We start from the raw sequence: 20,355 nt of genomic DNA on the forward strand, positions 1-20,355 counted from the left end.
AGATGATTGTTGAATACCATCAAGACACGCCTCCAAATGATTGCTATCAAGACACGCCTCTAGGTGATTGATGTCATCAAGACACACCTCCAGGTGATTGGTGTCATCAAGACACGCCTCTAGGTGATTGATGTCATCAAGACACGCCTCTAGGTGATTAATGTCATCAAGACACGCCTCTAGGTGATTGATGTCATCAAGACACGCCTCCAGATGATTGCTATTAAGACACGCCTCCAGGTGATTGTTGGATATCATCAAGACACGCCTCCAAATGATTGCTATCAACACACACCTCCAGGTGATTGCTATCAAGACACGCCTCCAGATGATTGTTGAATACCATCAAGACACGCCTCTAGGTGATTGATGTCATCAAGACACGCCTCCAGATGATTGCTATTAAGACACGCCTCCAGATGATTGTTGGATATCATCAAGACACGCCTCCAAATGATTGCTATTAACACACACCTCCAGGTGATTGCTATCAAGACACGCCTCCAGATGATTGTTGAATACTATCAAGACACGCCTCTAGGTGATTGATGTCATCAAGACACGCCTCCAGATGATTGCTATTAAGACACGCCTCCAGGTGATTGTTGGATATCATCAAGACACGCCTCCAAATGATTGCTATTAACACACACCTCCAGGTGATTGCTATCAAGACACGCCTCCAGATGATTGTTGAATACCATCAAGACATGCCTCTAGGTGATTGATGTCATCAAGACACGCCCACAGATGATTGCTATTAAGACACGCCTCCAGGTGATTGTTGGATATCATCAAGACACGCCTCCAAATGATTGCTATTAACACACACCTCCAGGTGATCGCTATCAAGACACACCTCCAGATGATTGTTGAATACCATCAAGACACGCCTCCAAATTATTCCTATTAAGACTCGTTCAGATTGTCATCAAGACACGCCTCCAGGTGATTGAGGTGATGAAGACACGCCTCCAGCTGCCTGGCAGTCACAGGTCTACATCCCATGATAGAAGAGCAGTCAGAATGCAAGAAGAGCAATTTTAATATCAAAGTCATGTATGTGTGACTACATGTTACTTTACAAAAGTGGGAGGAGTCAGGAGTCGTTGGGGAGGCCAAAGTCATGTGACCACATGTCATTTTACAAAAGGGGGAGGAGTCAGGAGTCGTCGGGGAGGCCAAAGTCATGTGACCACATGTCATTTTACAAAAGGGGGAGGAGTCAGGAGTCGTCGGGGAGGCCAAAGTCATGTGACCACATGTCATTTTACAAAAGGGGGAGGAGTCAGGAGTCATTGGGGAGCCCAAAGAGCTTGACAGTTCCCGCCTCTCTGTTCTTGTTGTCCTTGTCGTCGCAGGCGTATGCCAGCAGGGGGCGCTTGGGGTGCCAGGCCACGGTGAAGGTGGGTGAGTCACACTGCACCTCCCACAGCTTCTCACCTGTGCACGTGCAGCAGGTGACAGCATGAGTGATGCGACACTTACTTCACCACCACCACCACCACCAACCGCTCACCTGTTTCCACCTCGGCGATGTCGATGAAGTGGTCCTCTGAAGCCGACGCCAACATTTTGCCGTCGTGGCTGAAGCTCAGCGTCCTCACCGGCCAGTCAAGCCTGCAGCACAGGACATGACTTAAGTCTGCTGACTCTCACATCCTCACAGTCCTGGGATTTGCTATTTGCCAAATGCTAACTGTTAGCATGCTGACTTTTTTTAAGCTAATTTAGCAGCAGAACACATACAACTTGGTACATGCTAACTGCTAGCATGCTAACTTTTATTTAGCCAAGTCACATGACTTACTACTGGACACGTTAAGTCAGGGGTCACCAACGCCAGGTCGCCCGCTGGCCTGTTCTAAAAATAGCTCAAATAGCAGCACTTACCAGTGAGCTGCCTCTATTTTTTAAATTGTATTTATTTACTAGCAAGCTGGTCTCGCTTTGCTGGACATTTTTAATTCCAAGAGAGACAAAACTCAAATAGAATTTGAAAATCCAAGAAAATATTTTAAAGACTTGGTCTTCACTTGTTTAAATACATTCTTGTATTTTTTTACTTTGCTTCTTATAACTTTTAAAAAGACAATTTTAGAGAAAAAATACAAACTTAAAAATGATTTTAGGATTTTTAAACACTTTTACCTTTTAAATTCCTTCCTCTTCTTTCCTGACAATTTAAATCTATGTTCAAATATTTTTTATTTTTTATTGTAAATAATAATAAATACGTGTTAATATAATTCTTCATTTTAGCTTCTGTTTTTTCAACGAAGAATATTTTTGAAATATTTCATCAAACTTATTATGATTAAAATTTAAAAAAAAAATATTCTAGCAAAGCTATAAAACCTGTAGGATCAAATTTAAAACTTATTTAAAATTTTCGTTCTGGAAAATCTCGAAGAAATAATGATTTGTCTTTGTTAGAAATATAGCTTGGTCCAATTTGTTATATATTCTAACAAAGTGCAAAATGGATTGTAACCTATTTAAAACATGTCATCAAAATTTTAAAATTAATCCTAATCAGGAAAAATTACAAAAAAAATTACCCTTATGTTCCATTAATTGTTTTTTTTTTTTTTTCAAAAACATTCGAGTTAGCTACTTTTTCTATTCATTTTTTTTCGGTTGAAGTTTGAATTTTAAAGAGTCGAAATTGAAGATAAACTATCTTTTAAAATTTTATTTTCATTTTTTTCGTGTTTCCTCCTCTTTTAAACTGTTCAATTAAGTGTTTTTTTCATCATTTATTCTCTACAAAAAACCTGTGCGACGGGAAAAAAATGCACGACGGAATGACAGAAAGAAATACCCATTTTTTAAACATATATAGATTTATTTATTAAAGGTAAATTGAGCAAATTGGTTATTTCTGGCAATTATTTTAAGTGTGTATCAAACTGGTAGCCCTTTGCATGAATCAGTACCCAAGAAGTAGCTCTTGCTTTCAAAAAGGTTGGTGACCCCTGTGTTTAGTGTTAGCATTGCAGCATGCTAACTCTTTTAGCCAATTTCGCGGCCAAACATCTCAACACATGCTAACTGTTAGCATGCTAACATTAGCATTCTAGCATGATCACTTTTCTAGCCAATTTTGTAGCCAATATGACTTGTTACTGGACACATGCTAACTGTAAACATTCCGCTATGCTACCTTTATTTAGCCAACTTTGCAGCCAAACATCTCAACAGTCGTATGACTTGGTACTTGACACATGCTAACTGCTAACATGCAAACGTAAGCATTCTAGATTTTGCAGCCAAACAGATAAGTCATAGAATTTGGTACTTGACACATGCTAACTGTTAGCATGCTAACATTAATAATCTAGCATGCAAGCTTTTTTGGCCTATTTTGCGGCCAAACATCTATAAGAGTCATATGAGTTGGTACTTGAAACATGGCAACTGTTAGCATGCTAACTTTAGCATGCAAAATTTTGTAGCCAATTATGCAGCCAAATACCTCCAAGTCACATGACTTGGTACCTGATACATGCTAACTTTTTAAACAAATTTTACATGCATACGCTTCATAGTCATATGACTTAATACCTGACACATGCTAACTTTTTAAGCTAATTTTACGAGTGTATACTTTATAGTCATATAACTTGGTACCTGATACATGCTAACTTTTTAAGCTAATTTTACATGCATACACTTCATTGTCATATCACTTGCTACCTGATACATGCTAACTTTTTAAGCTAATGTTACATGCGTACGCTTTAGTCATATCACTTGGTACCTGACACATGCTAACTTTTTGAGCTAATTTTACATGCGATGCTTCATTATCATATCACTTGCTATCCGATACATGCTAACTTTTAAAAGCTAATTTTACATGCATATGCTTCAGTCATATGACTTAATACCTGATACATGCTAACTTTTAAAGCTAATTTTACATGCATACGCTTCATAGTCATATGACTTGCTACCTGATACATGCTAACTTTTTAAGCTAATTTTACATGCATACGCTTCATAGTCATTTGACTTAATACCTGATACATGCTAACTTTTTAAGCTAATTTTACATGTAAATGCTTCATAGTCATTTGACTTAATACCTGATACATGCTAACCTTTTAAGCTAATTTTACATATGCATACACTTCATAGTCATATGACTTAATACCTGATACATGCTAACTTTTTAAGCTAGATTTACATATGTACGCTTCATAGTCATATGACTTGGTACCCGATACATGCTAACTTTTTAAGCTAACTTTACATATGTACGCTGCATAGTCATATGACTTAATACCTTACACATGCTAACTTTTTAAGCTAATTTTAAATGCGTCTGCTTCATAGTCATATGACTTAATACCTGACACATGCTAACTTTTTAAGCTAATTTTACAATTGTATACTTCATAGTCATATGACTTGGTACCTGATACATGCTAACTTTTTAAGCTAATTTTACATGCATACGCTTCATTGTCATATCACTTGCTACCTGATACATGCTAACTTTTTAAGCTAACTTTACATATGTACGCTGCATAGTCATATGACTTAATACCTTACACATGCTAACTTTTTAAGCTAATTTTAAATGCGTCTGCTTCATAGTCATATGACTTAATACCTGACACATGCTAACTTTTTAAGCTAATTTTACAATTGTATACTTCATAGTCATATGACTTGGTACCTGATACATGCTAACTTTTTAAGCTAATTTTACATGCATACGCTTCATTGTCATATCACTTGCTACCTGATACATGCTAACTTTTTAAGCTAATGTTACATGCGTACGCTTCATTGTCATATGACTTGGTACCTGATACATGCTAACTTTTTAAGCTAATTTTACATGCATACGCTTCATAGTCATATGACTTGCTACCTGATACATGCTAACTTTTAAAGCTAATTTTACATGCATACGCTTCATAGTCATATGACTTGGTATCCGATACATGCTAACTTTTTAAGCTAACTTTGCATATGTACGCTGCATAGTCATATGACTTAATACCTGACACATGCTAACTTTTTAGGCAAATTTTACAAGTGTATGCTTCATTGTCATATGACTTGGTACCTGATACATGCTAACTTTTTAAGCTAATTTTACATGCGTACGCTTCATAGTCATATCACTTGGTACCTGACACATGCTAACTTTTTGAGCTAATTTTACATGCGTACGCTTCATTGTCATATCACTTGCTATCCGATACATGCTAACTTTTTAAGCTAATTTTACATGCATACGCTTCATTGTCATATCACTTACTATCCGATACATGCTAACTTTTAAAAGCTAATTTGACATGCATACGCGTCATAGTCATATGACTTGGTACCGGATACATGCTAACTTTTTAAGCTAACTTTGCATATGTACGCTGCATAGTCATATGACCTGCTACCTGAAACATGCTAACTTTTTAAGCTAATTTGACATGAGACTGCTTCATAGTCATATGACTTGGTACCTGATACATTCTCACTGTTAGCATGCTAATGTTAGCATTCAAGCCATTTCAGGAGCACATTTCCCAGCATTCACACACAATTTCTCTCCAACTGGCATATTCTACTGCTTTTATGTAATACTTGAATCCGGGATGCTGTTATTTTGTCTTTAGCATGTGTCTTTAGCAATAATAAACATTTCAGAGGGCAAAAAGACAGACCTGGAGAAGCAGCGCACGCACACCAGCTCGTCCACGTCCCACAGGCTGACCAGGGCGTCGGCACTTCCCGTGGCAAAATATTTGCCGGTGGGGTCGAACTTGATGCAGATGCAGTTGGACGGGTGAGCGTTGATGGACTGGATGGGCTTCAGCTCGGGGTAACTAAAACAACCAAGCACATCCTGTCACTAACAAAACACATCTATTTCAGGGACAACTGGGAAGTAGTAAAAATGTCAGTAGTTATGTGCACTCGGACACATTTCACCGGATTAAAAGCCTTCATGTAAACATGCCATTAGGAATATTCCGAAGCGATCACACATGCTAGCTCCAAGTTGTCAGAATAATCACAAAACTTTGTGTTTCAATGAGTTCCCGGCGAGCAGACAAAAGCCGTCTTTGATCTTACCGAGCTAAAGGCTTGTAAAACTCCACTGTGTAGGATGGGAAGCGACATGAAGGTGTCGGTTTCTTTGATGTATTGTAATCCACAGGAAGATTTTGTCTTGACCCGATAGAGAGGAAGCAAGACCTGAGCCCCTTCCAGGCACCTTTTCTTTGAACTGTTTTGTAACCAAAGGAGATAGCTGTTTATGACCCCCCCTCCCTTTAAAACAGCTGTTGCCATGTAATCAGGGCTAGTCCAAATAATAGCGGTTTATGACCCCCCTTCCTTTAAAAACAGCTGTTGCCATGTAATCAGGGCTAGTCCAAATAATAGCTGTTTATGACCACCCCTTCCTTTAAAAACAGCTGTTGCCATGTAATCAGGACTAGTCCAAATAAAAGAGGAGGCGTGTAATCTTTCGTCAGAGCGTGCTGAGGGACTGTACAAAGAGGACAGCCCAAACGTTTCTCCTCAATTGAGCTAAATTTAATTATGTCTCTGTTTAATTCTTTTGCTTCTTTGTCTGTTTACTTGATGTCATCAGTGTTTGAACTGCTAGCCTCAAACACATACACAGAATGTCAGAACATCAAAACATGACGTAAACCGTACATATTTGCAACATAAAAAGGCACAGAACAGTGCAATTTTAAAAAGAGAGGTAAAACCAAAGTAGTTAACAGAAGAAAAAGTGAAGTGAATTATATTTATATAGCGCTTTTCTCTAGTGACTCAAAGCGCTTTTACATAGTGAAGTGAAGTGAATTATATTTATATAGCACTTTTCTCTGGTGACTCAAAGCGCTTTACATAGTGAAACCCAATATCTAAATTCCATTTAAAGCAGTGTGGGTGGCACTGGGAGCAGGTGGGTAAAGTGTCTTGCCCAAGGACACAACGGCAGTGACTAGGATGGCGGAAGCGGGAATCGAACCTGCAACCCTCAAGTTGCTGGCACGGCCGCTCTACCAACCGAGCTATACCGCCCGGTATTTCCTTGAATTGCCGCCGGGCATATAGTACGCGCCTGCCTTGAATTACTGCCGGGTCAAACTCACTTCGCATAATAATTAGCGCATGCTTAGTATTAGCGCTGGGTGAAATTCGTGACATCACTGTCCTCATTTTCAAAATGGAGGAGGCTGATTTCAATACCGGTAATCTGAAATCGCATAAAGGGAAGAAGATTAAGAGCTATTCAGTAGGATTTAAGGTCTAAGCTATTGAATACCGCTATGCTAAAAAGAAGAGTGAGCAGCTATGTTTTATTAATATACCTGTGGAGCTGATGGTCCGACAGACAAGCAGGGGACGCTATTAGCCCCGGCTCAAGATGGCGGCGAGCAAGCAGAGAGGAGGAGCGGAAAAGCGACCTGGACTGAGGTTTTATTGAAAAATAAACAAAGTAAAACTGCTCGAGCCATGCCCTTCCTTGGTGGTCCTGGGAACCCGCAAGACGACGGCCTGAGACGGTCACAATACCGTAGCTGCGTGTGTCAAATATGAGTCATTAAATGACTCCCGCCATGCCCTTCCTTGGTGGTCCTGGGAATCCGCAAGACGACGGCCTGAGACCGTCACAATACCGTAGCTGCGTGTGTCAAATATGAGTCATTAAATGACTCCCGCATCCTGGCAATAGAGGGCGCTAGTGATCATTCTCGCGACTACTCGGCTGCAGAGGAAGTGACAACAAGCAGCAAGAGTGAGCAGCGTGTGTTTATTTTTTCCTCTGGCTTGCACTTTTAACATGGAGGATTACATATCTAAAATATACTGGATTTTCAATTGAAACAGGAGGTAATAAAGGAAGATCTCCATCGAGACAGAGAGACCTTTAAAACTGAAGAAAGATAAGGAAGACTTCTATAAACAAGTTATCGATGCTTTTGATCAGAAGGAGCTGCGCATGGACTTAATTTATAAAGTTAAAAAGTAGCAATGATTGTCACACACACACTGGGTGTGGCGAAATTATTCTCTGCATTTGACCCATCACCCTTGACCCCCCCCTGGGGTGGTGAGGGGAGCAGTGTGCAGCAGCCGTGCCGCGCCCGGGAATCATTTATGGTGATTTAACCCCCAATTCTAACCCTTAATACTGAATGCCAAGCAAGGAAGTAATGGCTCCCATTTTTATAGTCTTTGGTATGACTCGGCCGGGATTTGAACTCACGACCCATCTCAGGGCGGACACTCTAACCACTAGGCCACTGAGTAGGTGGTAAGTAAAGGTAAGACCATAATAACGTTTTTTTTTATTAAATGTGCTTTTCACGATGGTATCCTTACATCACACTCAAATTTATAAGCGCAGGCCTACATTTACCGCATGCCTTTGGTAAGTGCCGGAGTGAGAAGAGGTTTTAGAATAATCAGCGCATGCTTACTTTTTTACCGCATGCCTTTGGTAAGTGCCGGAGTGAGAAGCGGTTTTAAAATTATTAGCGCATGCTTACTTTTACCGCATGCCTTTGGTAAGCGCCGGAGTGAGAAGAGGTTTTAAAATAATTAGGACATGCTTACTTTTACCGCATGCCTTTGGTAAGTGCCGGAGTGAGAAGAGGTTTTAAAATAATTAGCGCATGCTTACTTTTACCGCATGCCTTTAGTAAGTGCCGGAGTGAGAAGAGGTTTTAAAATAATTAGCGCATGCTTACTTTTACCGCATGCCTTTGGTAAGTGCTGGAGTGAGAAGAGGTTTTAAAATAATTAGTGCATGCTTACTTTTACCGCATGCCTTTGGTAAGTGCCGGAGTGAGAAGAGGTTTTAAAATAATTAGCGCATGCTTACTTTTACCGCATGCCTTTGGTAAGTGCCGGAGTGAGAAGAGGTTTTAAATTAATTAGCGCCCCGGCGGCAATTCCAGGAAATACGGTATAAACAAAAATCCCGGATTTCCTACAATTTCCAGTTTTTAGGGACATTTTACCCCATTCAAAATGAATGATCCACTTCCACAATTCCCACATTTGATCCACATTGAACTCATCCTGGAAATTCAAACAATAATGTTTCCACGTTCAACAAATTTCCAGGAAATCCTGTTTTTTCTAACCTTATTTCCGGCCTTTTTAGTACGATGAATTTCCTTTCACATTTTTCAAAGCGTTCCACTGTCAAAACATTCCTCTTAGTCAGGACAAAAAAACAGATTGGTTTAAAGACGTGAAAAATTCCCAGTTTTTCCGAAATTCCCTAATACCATTTCTCAATCAAAGAACTGTTACTACTTCAACATTTCTTGACTGATTTGAACAATTGCAACACCAACCAATTCAGGACATTCATGCTAGTAATCATTTCCCGAATTTCCAGGAAGTTCCCATTGAAATGAATTGGGCATTTTTTCAATTTGTACAATTCCCAAATTTTTCATCCTATTCTGACAGTCAGGTTCAAACACCAAACTATCTATTAAACAATACAAAAAGGAAGGAATCAAACAAAGACAGCTGCACTCAGGCCATAAACAGTTAAAGCAAAAGGTGCTTGGAGCGGTGTCACGTTTGCCCCCTCTCTGCTCGTACATTTCCCGTGGCTGTCCCGATCTGTGAATGAAACAGGAAGTGCGGAGAGCGGCATGCCGTACCTCAGAATGTTGATGCAGCCGCTGCCGTTGGTGAGGTAGAACATGTCGTTGTCGTTGTTCCACGAGATCTCGTTCACCTCAAACTTGAACTGCTCCTCCGCCTTGGAGCGGTGCGTCTTGGCGTCGATGAAGGTCACCACGTCGTCTTTGTTGCCCACGGCGATGGTCTGACCGTCGGGACTCCAGCAGATGTTGATGTTCTCCCCTGTGGCACGGGGGATGTGTTACGTCTGGAACGTTCAACTTCCTGCCCTCAAAAATATCTTTGAAATAAATACTTAGAGAAGTACAAAGCAAAATTAAAAAGTTATCTTTTTACCGGGGCCCGATTTTCTTTGTATTTAATTAATTTAAGAATAAAAATATACAATAGTTCTCCGCAAATATAGTTTGGGGATTTATTTGAGTTCTTGTGAGAAGTCATCGCCAAAACTTTATATGTTTACCTGGAATTCCAGTTTTAGTCCTTCTACCCTGGCGCCTTCTCTGTGCCGTTTTATATTCGCCACTGCGGCGATGGGAGTTGCTCAACCTGCAACACTCGCGCCGTGGACCCGTTAAGGGAGCGCCACGAGTTTCATGATCCGTCATTCAATCGAATAACGCGACAGGGAGCGTGGACGGACGCGAGGACGTCAAAATGTAAACTTTCTCTAAACATCTTGACAAATTTGAGATGGTATTATGAGTAAAGAAGAGGCAGCAGCTCACACATTCTCATACTTTCTATAAAATCCAAGAAGAAATGACATCAGCCGTCTTGAAAAAAGTTATTGTAGCTGAAGGAGCCAACAATTGTTTTTATTTCAATGTTCACAATGGTGTTGTATGGTATACTAGCAGGGTTGGAATTTAACCGCGGAAGTCGGGGTACACCCTGGACAAGTCGCCAACTCATCGCAGGGCCAACACAGATAGACAACATAGCCAATATATTTGTGATAAAATTCCAGACGGTCAGTAATACCGCCTGATTTTTTAATTACCCAAACCCCATCATTTATCGATGCATTTTAGCCAACAGGAAGTCAGGCGCCTGCGCACCGGCGTCGTTTGGCTTCATAATCATGGCGGACAAACTACATGGACTTTGCTGCGGAGATTTCCCCCCGGAGTAAACGGAGCCAAAGTGCTTGGTTTAAAGACCTACTGAAAGCCACTACTAGCGAGCACGCAGTCTGATAGTTTATATATCAAAGATGAAATATTAACATTGCAACACATGCCAATACGGCCGCTTTAGTTTACTAAATTGCAATTTTAAATTTCGCGCGGAAGTATCATGCTAAAATGTCGCGGTATGATGATGTCACGCATTGTAGAGGACGTTTTGTTCCAGCACCCTTCCCAGCTATAAGTAGTCCCTTTTCATCGCATAATTTCACAGTATTCTGGACATCTGTGTTGCTGAATCTTTTGCAATTTGTTCATTGAATAATGGAGACGTCAAAGAAGAAAGCTGTAGATGGGAAGCGGTGTATCGCGGCCGCCTTTAGCAACACAAACACAGCCGGTGTTTCATTGTTTACATTCCCGAAAGATGACGGTGAAGCTTTACTATGGAACAGAGCGGTCAAGCGAACACGGTTGGATTGGACCACACACAGCGATCATTTCGAAAGATCGTGTTTCGAAGAGGATCCCTTGCGAAGGGCAGAGATGGGCGTCGCCACCACCCGTCGACTGGTGCTGAAGAAAGGTGCGGGGCCGACCTTCAGGCTGTACAGGTACGACCGTATAATCTCACTAAAACACTAATAACACAATAAGCAGATAAGGGATTTTCCAGAATTATCCTAGTAAATTTGTCTAATAACATCTGAATTGCTCCCACTGTATAGTCTTTTTTTTCTTTCAATCTTCCACTCTCACTTCCTCCTGCAGCTCAAAAAGGCAGCTGTGATCTTGGCTCCTCCATCGGCTTCTCTCAGAGACACTGGCGTTCACCGCAGCCATCCGACTTTGAGGTATGTCTTTACAATCTCACTAAAACACTATTAAAACAATAAGCAGATAAGGGATCTTCCAGAATTATCCTAGTAAGATGTGTGTAGTTACATCTGAAACAGTCCCACTGCCACCGCCTGGACCCGTCGCTTTTTATTTTATTTTTTTGTGCTTCACTCTAACTTTCCTCATCCACAAATCTTTCATCCTCGCTCAAATTAATGGGGAAATCGGCGCTTTCTCGGTCCAAATCGCTCTCGCTGCTGGTGGCCATGATTGTAAACAATGTTGAGATGTGAGGAGCTCCACAACCCGTGACGTCACGCGCACATCGTCTGCTACTTCCGGTACAGGAAAGGCTTTTTTATTAGCCACCAAAAGTTGCCAACTTTATCGTAGATGTTCTCTACTAAATCCTTTCAGCAAAAATATGGCAATATCGCGAAATGATGAAGTATGACACAGAGAATGGAGCTGCTATCCCCGTTTAAATAAGAACATCTCATTTCCGGTGTGGACAATATTGGAGAAACTTCTCCCCACACAAAGTATACAACGAAGGAAACTATTGATGTTGCTTTTGTTTTCTAAATACAGCGTCCATCAGCATCTGTGACTGAGAGTTAAAGGCTACTGAAATGAGATGTTCTTATTTAAACGGGGATAGCAGCTCCATTCTATGTGTCATACTTCATCATTTCCCCATATTGACATATTTTTGCTTAAAAGGATTTAGTAGAGAACATCGAAGATAAAGTTTGCAACTTTTGGTGGCTAATAAAAAAGCCTTGCCTGTACCGGAAGTAGCAGACGATGTGCGCGTGATGTCACGGGTTGTGGAGCTCCTCACATCTCAACATTGTTTACAATCATGGCCACCAGCAGCTAGAGCAAATCAGACCGAGAAAGCAACGATTCCCCCATTAATTTGAGAGGATGAAAGATTTGTGGATGAGGAAAGTTAGAGTGACGCACTAAAAAAAAAAAAAAGGCGACGGCTCCAGTGTGAGTGTTTCAGATGTAATTAGACACATTTACTAGAATAATTGTGGAAAATCCCTTATCTACTTATTGTGTTAATAGTATTTTAGCGAGATTATAAAGTCGGGTGCCTGCGGTGAACGCCAGTGTCTCTGAGAGAAGCCAAGATCACAGCTGCCTTTTTGAGCTGCAGGATGAGGTCGCGTAATTCACTCAAGTCTCCGGTAAGAGCCGACTTAATGTCACAATTTTCTCTCCAAAAACTTGCTGGTTGACGTGGATAAACATGTTCGCTTGACCGCTCTGTGTTAAAGCTTCACAACAAACAAAGAAACACCGGCTGTGTTTCGGTTGCTAAAGGCAGCTGCAATCCACCAACAGCATTCTTCTTTGACGTCTCCATTATTAATTGAACAAATCGCAAAAGATTCAGCAACGCAGATGTTCAAAATATTGTGTAATTATGCGATGAAAAGAGACAAAATTTTAGCCTTAAGTGGGGCTGGGCTAAAATGTCCCGCTCCAACCAATAACGTCACGGGCACGCGTCATCATTCCGCGACGTTTTCAACAGGAAACTCCGCGGGAAATTTAAAATTGCAATTTAGTAAACTAAAGCGGCCGTATTGGCATGTGTTGCAATGTTAATATTTCATCATTGATATATAAACTATCAGACTGCGTGGTCGCTAGTAGTGGCTTTCAGTAGGCCTTTAAAAATTGGCAGCTCTCTCATACATGAACACTATTTTGATCTAATATGGATGAATAATGTTCATTTTTGAATTTGTAGTTCACCTTTGGTGTTGACCACGGCGATGCACTTAGTGGTGCGCACGTCCCAGATGCGGATGGTCTTGTCACCCGACGCCGTGACAAACAGATCCGGGTTGGTGGGATGCCAGCAGAGCTGATCCACGCTGTCGCCATGACCCCTGTAGTTGTTTTCTTTCACCTGAAGGGGGCGACAAAGGAAATAACCAAACATGTACAATAACAATATTAATATACATACATAATTAGATATTGGAGTAAAACTAAGGGACAGAAAGTCAAAATGAAATAATAAAAAGGTAAATGCAGCGTAAACACAGATGATTGGAGGGGGGGAATAAAAAAAAGGAGTTGAAAAAATAAAATACCAGAAAAATAGCAAATAGGAGTAAAAAATTAATAAAAAAAATATTAAGTGATAATTCTAAAAAAAATTAATTAAATGTTAAAGTTGTACAAATATCCAAAACAACTGGGATGAAATATAGTTGGGTTTTTTTTAAACATAATATAAACTGTTGGACTGGGTAGGGGAATAATTTTTAGGGTCCTTGGACCATGGCAAAGGACTCCTCCATGGTCCAAAGACCCTATTGAAACTGCTGTGTTTTATTATTATTCCTTACCTACGCGCTGTAATTTGACCCCCTTAACATGCTTCAAAACTCACCAAATTTGACACACACGTCGGTATAGCAAACCTTCCCAACATATTAAGCAACCAATCCCCCAAAATGAAAATTGCGCTCTAGCGCCCCCTAGGAAAAAATTACAGAGAAAACTACATGTAACTTCTGTTAGGAATGTCATAGCGACATGAAACAAAAACTCCTATGTAGGTCTGACTTAGACCCAATTTTCATACACTCACTTCTTTCAGCAAAAATCTACAGGAAGTTGACAAAAACCCCTTCAAAATAAAATTTTCGCAAAAAATGCAATATTTGCCTCTTTGCGCTGTAATTTGACCCCTTTAAAATGCTTCAAAACTCACCAAACTTGGCGCACACATCTGGACTGGCAAAAATTGCGATCTAATGAAAAAAACAAACCCCAAAATCAAAAAATGCGCTCTAGCGCAATTTTTTTATAAAACACAGAAAAAACTGCTCCTAGGAAGAAAACACAAACAAAATTGCTTGTAACTTCCAGTAGGAATGCCGCAAAGACATGAAACTAAAACTTCTATGTAGGTCTCACTTAGACCTACATTTTAATAATTGACAGAAAGCAGAAAAAATCAACAGGAAGTTGGCAATTACCCCTTCGAAATAAAAGTTTTGTGAAAACCCGTCACCTTTTTTCAAACGAAAATTCCTCCGAGTGCGTTTGTCGTTTCGGCTTCAAACTCGCACAGGAGAGAGATTGGACCCTTCTGATTAAAAGTATAGAACAGAGTTTTGATTACTGCTCCGGTTTTGATTTTACGCACCTTCAAAGAACACCCGCGCAAACTTTCCTAAAAAATGTCATTTTTGCCTCTTTGAGCTGTTATTTGACCCCCTTAAAATGCTTCTAAACTCACCAAACTTGACACACACATCAGGTCTGGCAAAAATTGCAATCTGATGAAAAAACCTAACCTCAAAACTCAAAATCGCGCTCTACCGGCCCCCTAGAAATACAACACGGACAAACTGCTCCTAGGAATGAAACACAGACAAAACTGCTTGTAACTTCCGGTAGGAATGTCAGAGGGACATGAAACAAAAAAACACTATGTAGGTCTCACTTAGACCTACATTTTAATAATTAACATACTTCAGCAAAAATCAACAGGAAGTTTGATATTTTCACTTCAATACAACAACTGCATTACTTTCACAATGCATTAGATTCTCAAAATAGTGGTTCCAAGGCGTCTTCTAACGCTTATCCGGCCGTGGGTCTCGGGGGCAGCAGCCAAAGGCGGACCCGACCAACGCTGCTTGCCGCTTTAATTATTATTGTATTTTATTTTTTTAATAGAATTTAATTTTTTTTTGTGGCGGGAGAGGGAAAAAAGTTTATGTTTTTCAGTACCTGCATTGTGAAGCGTAAAATAGGACAGCGGAGACCCCGGACTGTTGAAGGACTGAAGGTTTACATAAAACAAGAATGGGAAAGAATTCCACTTTCAAAGCTTAAAGAATTGGTTTCCTCAGTTCCCAAACGTTTATTGAGTGTTGTTAAAAGAAAAGGTGATGTAACACAGTGGTGAACATGCCCTTTCCCAACTACTTTGACGGCGCAGTGGGAGAGTGGCCGTGCGCAACCCGAGGGTCCCTGGTTCAATCCCCACCTAGTACCAACCTCGTCACGTCAGTTGTGTCCTTGAGCAAGACACTTCACCCTTGCTACTGATGGTTGCTGGTTAGCGTCTTGCATGGCAGCTCCCTCCATCAGTGTGTGAATGTGTGTGAATGGGTAAATGTGGAAGTAGTGTCAAAGCACTTTGAGTACCTTGAAGGTAGAAAAGCGCTATACAAGTACAACCCATTTATTATTATTTACCTGTATCATGATTTCCCTATCAAATAAAAAATAATAATAATAATAACTATACCAATGATAAATATTCCATATAGGTCAGTGTAGGTTTTAATCAATGAATTTCCTTATCATAAATGGAAATTGGAAAGCAAAAAACAATTGGTTTATTTCCATTTTATTTTGAAATGCAAAAAAGAAAATCAACAAGGGTTTTTTTGTTTTTGTAAGAGAGCAATAACTACATTAAAAAAAAAAAAAAAAACGGGTTGGATTTAATTTTGTGGCAAAAATGACAATCCCCAGTCAACAGAAAAGACCAAAACTAATCTTATTTTCATTTGCAAACACCGGAAGTTGTATTTTCAAAGTAAAAGCTGGCATATATAGAAGGGTGGCCACGTGCCTGCGAGTCAGACTCTGACTAAAATGTGTTTGGAGACAGACACAGAAACAATTTTAGACAACAAGGGCTGAAATATCTCCGCATATATTAACAGACATGGAAAAACGGACCTAAGCAGGAAGTAGTGATTTTAAGACGGACCTGTAAGAAAAAAATATAAATAATTAACTTAGAATTTCATGGCTGCAACACGTGCCAAAGTAGTTGGGAAAGGGCATGTTCACCACTGTGTTACATCACCTTTTCTTTCAACAACACTCAAACGTTTGGGAACTGAGGAAACTAATTGTTGAAGCTTTGAAAGTGGAATTCTTTCCCATTCTTGTTTTATGTAGAGCTTCAGTCCTTCAACAGTCCGGGGTCTCCGCTGTCCTATTTTACGCTTCATAATGCGCCACACATTTTTCATGGGAGACAGGTCTGGACTGCAGGCGGGCCAGGAAAGTACCCGCACTCTTTTACTACGAAAGCACGCTGTTGTAACACTTGTCTTGCTGAAATAAGCAGGGGCGTCCATGGTAACGTTGCTTGGATGACAACATATGTTGCTCCAAAACCTGTATGGACCTTTCAGCATTAATGGTGCCTCACAGATGTGTAAGTTACCCATGCCTTGGGCACTAATACACCCCCATACCATCACACATGCTGACTTTTACACTTTGCACCTATAACAATCCGGATGTTTATTTTCCTCTTTGTTCCGGAGGACACCGCGTTCTCTGTTTCCAAATATAATATGAAATGTGGACTCGTCAGACCACTTTTCCACTTTGCATCAGTCCATCTTAGATGATCTCGGGCCTAGCCAAGCCGGCGGCGTTCCTGGGTGTTGTTGATAAATGGCTTTTGCTTTAACTTGCACTTACAGATGTAGCGACCAACTGTATTTAGTGACAGTGGTTTTATGAAGTGTTCCTGAGCCCATGTGGTGATATCCTTTACACACTGATGTCTGTTTTTGATGCAGTACCGCCTGAGGTATCAACGGTCCGTAATATCATGGCTTATGTGCAGTGATTTCTCCCGATTCTCTGAACCTTTTGATGATTTTACAGACCGTAGATGGTAAAATCCCTAAATTCCGTGCAATAGCTCGCTGAGAAATGTTGTTCTAAAACTGTTCGACTATTGGCATACAAATTGGTGACCCTCGCCCCATCCTTGTTTGTGAATTACTTAGCATTTCATGGAAGCTGATTTTATACGCAATCATGGCACCCACCTGTTCCCAATTAGCCTGCAGACCTGTGGGATGTTAGTCACGGATACAAAGGATTCTGGGTATTTGTTGTGTTGCGTTTATGTTGTGTTACTGTGAGGTTGTTCTCCCGAAATGTGTTTGTCAATCTTGTTTGGTGTGGCTTCACAGTGTGGCGCATATTACTAAGTGTTAAAATTGTTTATATATCACAACCATCAGTGTACTCTGTGTCACCCGGTATGCCTTTCAATCTTGTACGTGTGATTGTGGAAGCTGCACACAACATGTTGCCGGAACCAACAATCGGTTCGTACACGTTGTTGTAGGTGTCAAAGGCAATGGCTTCACAGCACGCCCGTATTCTAGTCATCAGGATGAACACCATTAGATATTAGCGAGAACATTAGCGGCTTCCTTTGTCTTCATTACTCTGTGAAACGGGTTTAAATAGCTCTGTGAGTGGTAAAAGTGGCCGACATCTGATGTATTTCTTTTTAGACCAGTTGATCTGCCGTTTCTTTTCTTTTTCTCCTATGTCCCACTCTCCCTTGTGGAGGGGGTCCGGTCCGATCCGGTGGCCATGTACTGCTTGCCTGTGTATCGGCTGGGGACATCTCTGCGCTGCTGATCCGCCTCCGCTTGGGATGGTTTCCTGCTGGCTCCGCTGTGAACGGGACTCTCGCTGCTGTGGTGGATCCGCTTTGGACTGGACTCTCGCGACTGTGTTGGATCCATTGTGGATTGAACTTTCACAGTATCATGTTAGACCCGCTCGACATCCATTGCTTTCCTCCTCTCCAAGGTTCTCATAGTCATCATTGTCACCGACGTCCCACTGGGTGTGAGTTTTCCTTGCCCTTATGTGGGCCTACCGAGGATGTCGTAGTGGTTTGTGCAGCCCTTTGAGACACTAGTGATTTAGGGCTATATAAGTAAACATTGATTGATTGATTGATTTCAGCGGGCGGTTGCGGTTCTGATAAAATGTTGGTTCGGGTGGACGGCGGGTGGATGACGACTTTGGTGATGCGGTTGCGGATGATATAATTGCCTACCCGCGCATCTCATAAATATATATATGTGCATGTGTGTGTATATGTATATGTATATATATATATATATATATATATATATATATATCACTGGATCGGTTCGCAGCCGAGTGTGAAGCGACCGAAATGAGAATCAGCACCTCCAAGTCTGAGTCCATGGTTCTCACCCGAAAAAGGGTGGAGTGCCATCTCCAGGTTGGGGAGGAGACCCTGCCCCAAGTGGAGGAGTTCAAGTACCTAGGAGTCTTGTTCACGAGTGAGGGAAGAGTGGATGGTGAGATCGGTGCGGCGTCTTCAGTAATGCGGACGTTGTATCGATCCGTTGTGGTGAAGAAGGAGCTGAGCCGGAAAGCAAAGCTCTCAATTTACCGGTCGATCTACGTTCCCATCCTCACCTATGGTCATGAACTTTGGGTCATGACCGAAAGGATAAGATCACGGATACAAGCGGCCCAAATGAGTTTGGGTCTCTCCCTTAGAGATAGGGTGAGAAGCTCTGCCATCCGGGAGGAACTCAAAGTAAAGCCGCTGCTCCTCCACATGGAGAAGAGCCAGATGAGGTGGTTCGGGCATCTGGTCAGGATGCCACCCGAACGCCTCCCTGGGAGGTGTTTAGGGCACGTCCAACCGGTAGGAGGCCACGGTGAAGACCCAGGACACGTTGGGAAGACTATGTCTCCCGGCTGGCCTGGGAACGCCTCGGGATCCCCCGGGAAGAGCTGGACGAAGTGGCTGGGGAGAGGGAAGTCTGGGCTTCCCTGCTTAGGCTGTTGCCCCCGCGACCCGACCTCGGATAAGCGGAAGATGATGGATGGATGGATATATATATATATATATATATATATATATATATATATATATATATATATACATACACATACATTTATATATCGTCCCTTTATCTCTAATGTTATTTCTACTGGCGTCATTTAAACCGCTTGACGACTTCCGGTTTGGTTTGACTACTATAAGTACTATTAGTCAAATGACTACTATTACTGCTAATACTCCGTCGACAGTGTCGAATGGGGGACTTTAAAAGGACAAAAAGAAGACTTTAGTGGTTGAAAGACTTGCATTCCTTCATGAAAAGAAGACTTTAGTGGTCGCCGGGTCGGACTCACCAGGCGGTCTTTATCCAGGACGAACACGCTGGCGGTCTTGTCGAAGGAGCCCGAAGCCAACCTCCTCCCGTCGCAGCTCCAGGCCACGGAGTGAACTTTGGCGGTGTGAGCGGGGAACTCACGACTTTTGTTGTTAGCCCTGAAACTCTCCTGCATCGTCTGGTAGTAACGCGTCGCCATCTTGGGCCCTTGTGACGTCACAGTGGGCCGTGCTGAGCGTCAGCGCCCCCTGCTGCCGCGGAGTGTTACCGGAAGTAGTAGACGATGTGCGCGTGACGTCACGAGGTTGTGGAGCTCCTCACGTCTGAACGTTGTCTACAATCGTGGCCACCAGCAGCGAGGGCGATTCGGACCGAGGAAGCGGCGATTTCCCCCTTAATTTGAGCGAGGATGAAAGATTTGTGGATGAGGAAAGTGAGAGTGAAGGACTAGAAAAAAAGATGAGGGCAGTGGGAGCGATTCAGATGTTATTAGACACATTTATGAGGATAATTCTGTCATGTTAGACCCGCTCGACATCCATTGCTTTCCTCCTCTCCAAGGTTCTCATAGTCATCATTGTCACCGACGTCCCACCGGGTGTGAGTTTTCCTTGCCCTTATGTGGGCCTATCGAGGATGTCGTAGTGGTTTGTGTTGTGGTTTGTGCAGCCCTTTGAGACACTAATGATTTAGGGCTATATAAGTAAACATTGATTGATTGATTGAAATCCCTTATCTGCTTATTGTGTTAC

The 20,355-nt window shown here is 41.6% G+C and overlaps 1 protein-coding gene across 1 annotated transcript; it reads right to left on the minus strand.

The window, feature by feature from the left end:
• Window positions 1-1,141: 1,141 nt before the first annotated feature.
• thoc3 (THO complex 3) lies at window positions 1,142-19,839 on the minus strand. Its single transcript, XM_061891598.1, has 6 exons — window positions 19,623-19,839; window positions 13,392-13,548; window positions 9,666-9,870; window positions 5,682-5,843; window positions 1,520-1,620; window positions 1,142-1,443 (listed from the first exon to the last, which is right to left on the minus strand). Exons 1-6 carry the CDS (start codon window positions 19,800-19,802, stop codon window positions 1,289-1,291), a joined length of 960 nt encoding a protein of 319 aa, XP_061747582.1. The 5' UTR covers window positions 19,803-19,839; the 3' UTR covers window positions 1,142-1,288.
• Between the last annotated feature and the right edge of the window lie 516 nt (window positions 19,840-20,355).

Source organism: Nerophis ophidion, linkage group LG29 (genome assembly GCF_033978795.1).
Source record: "Nerophis ophidion isolate RoL-2023_Sa linkage group LG29, RoL_Noph_v1.0, whole genome shotgun sequence".
In the NCBI taxonomy this organism is placed as follows: Eukaryota; Metazoa; Chordata; class Actinopteri; order Syngnathiformes; family Syngnathidae; genus Nerophis; species Nerophis ophidion.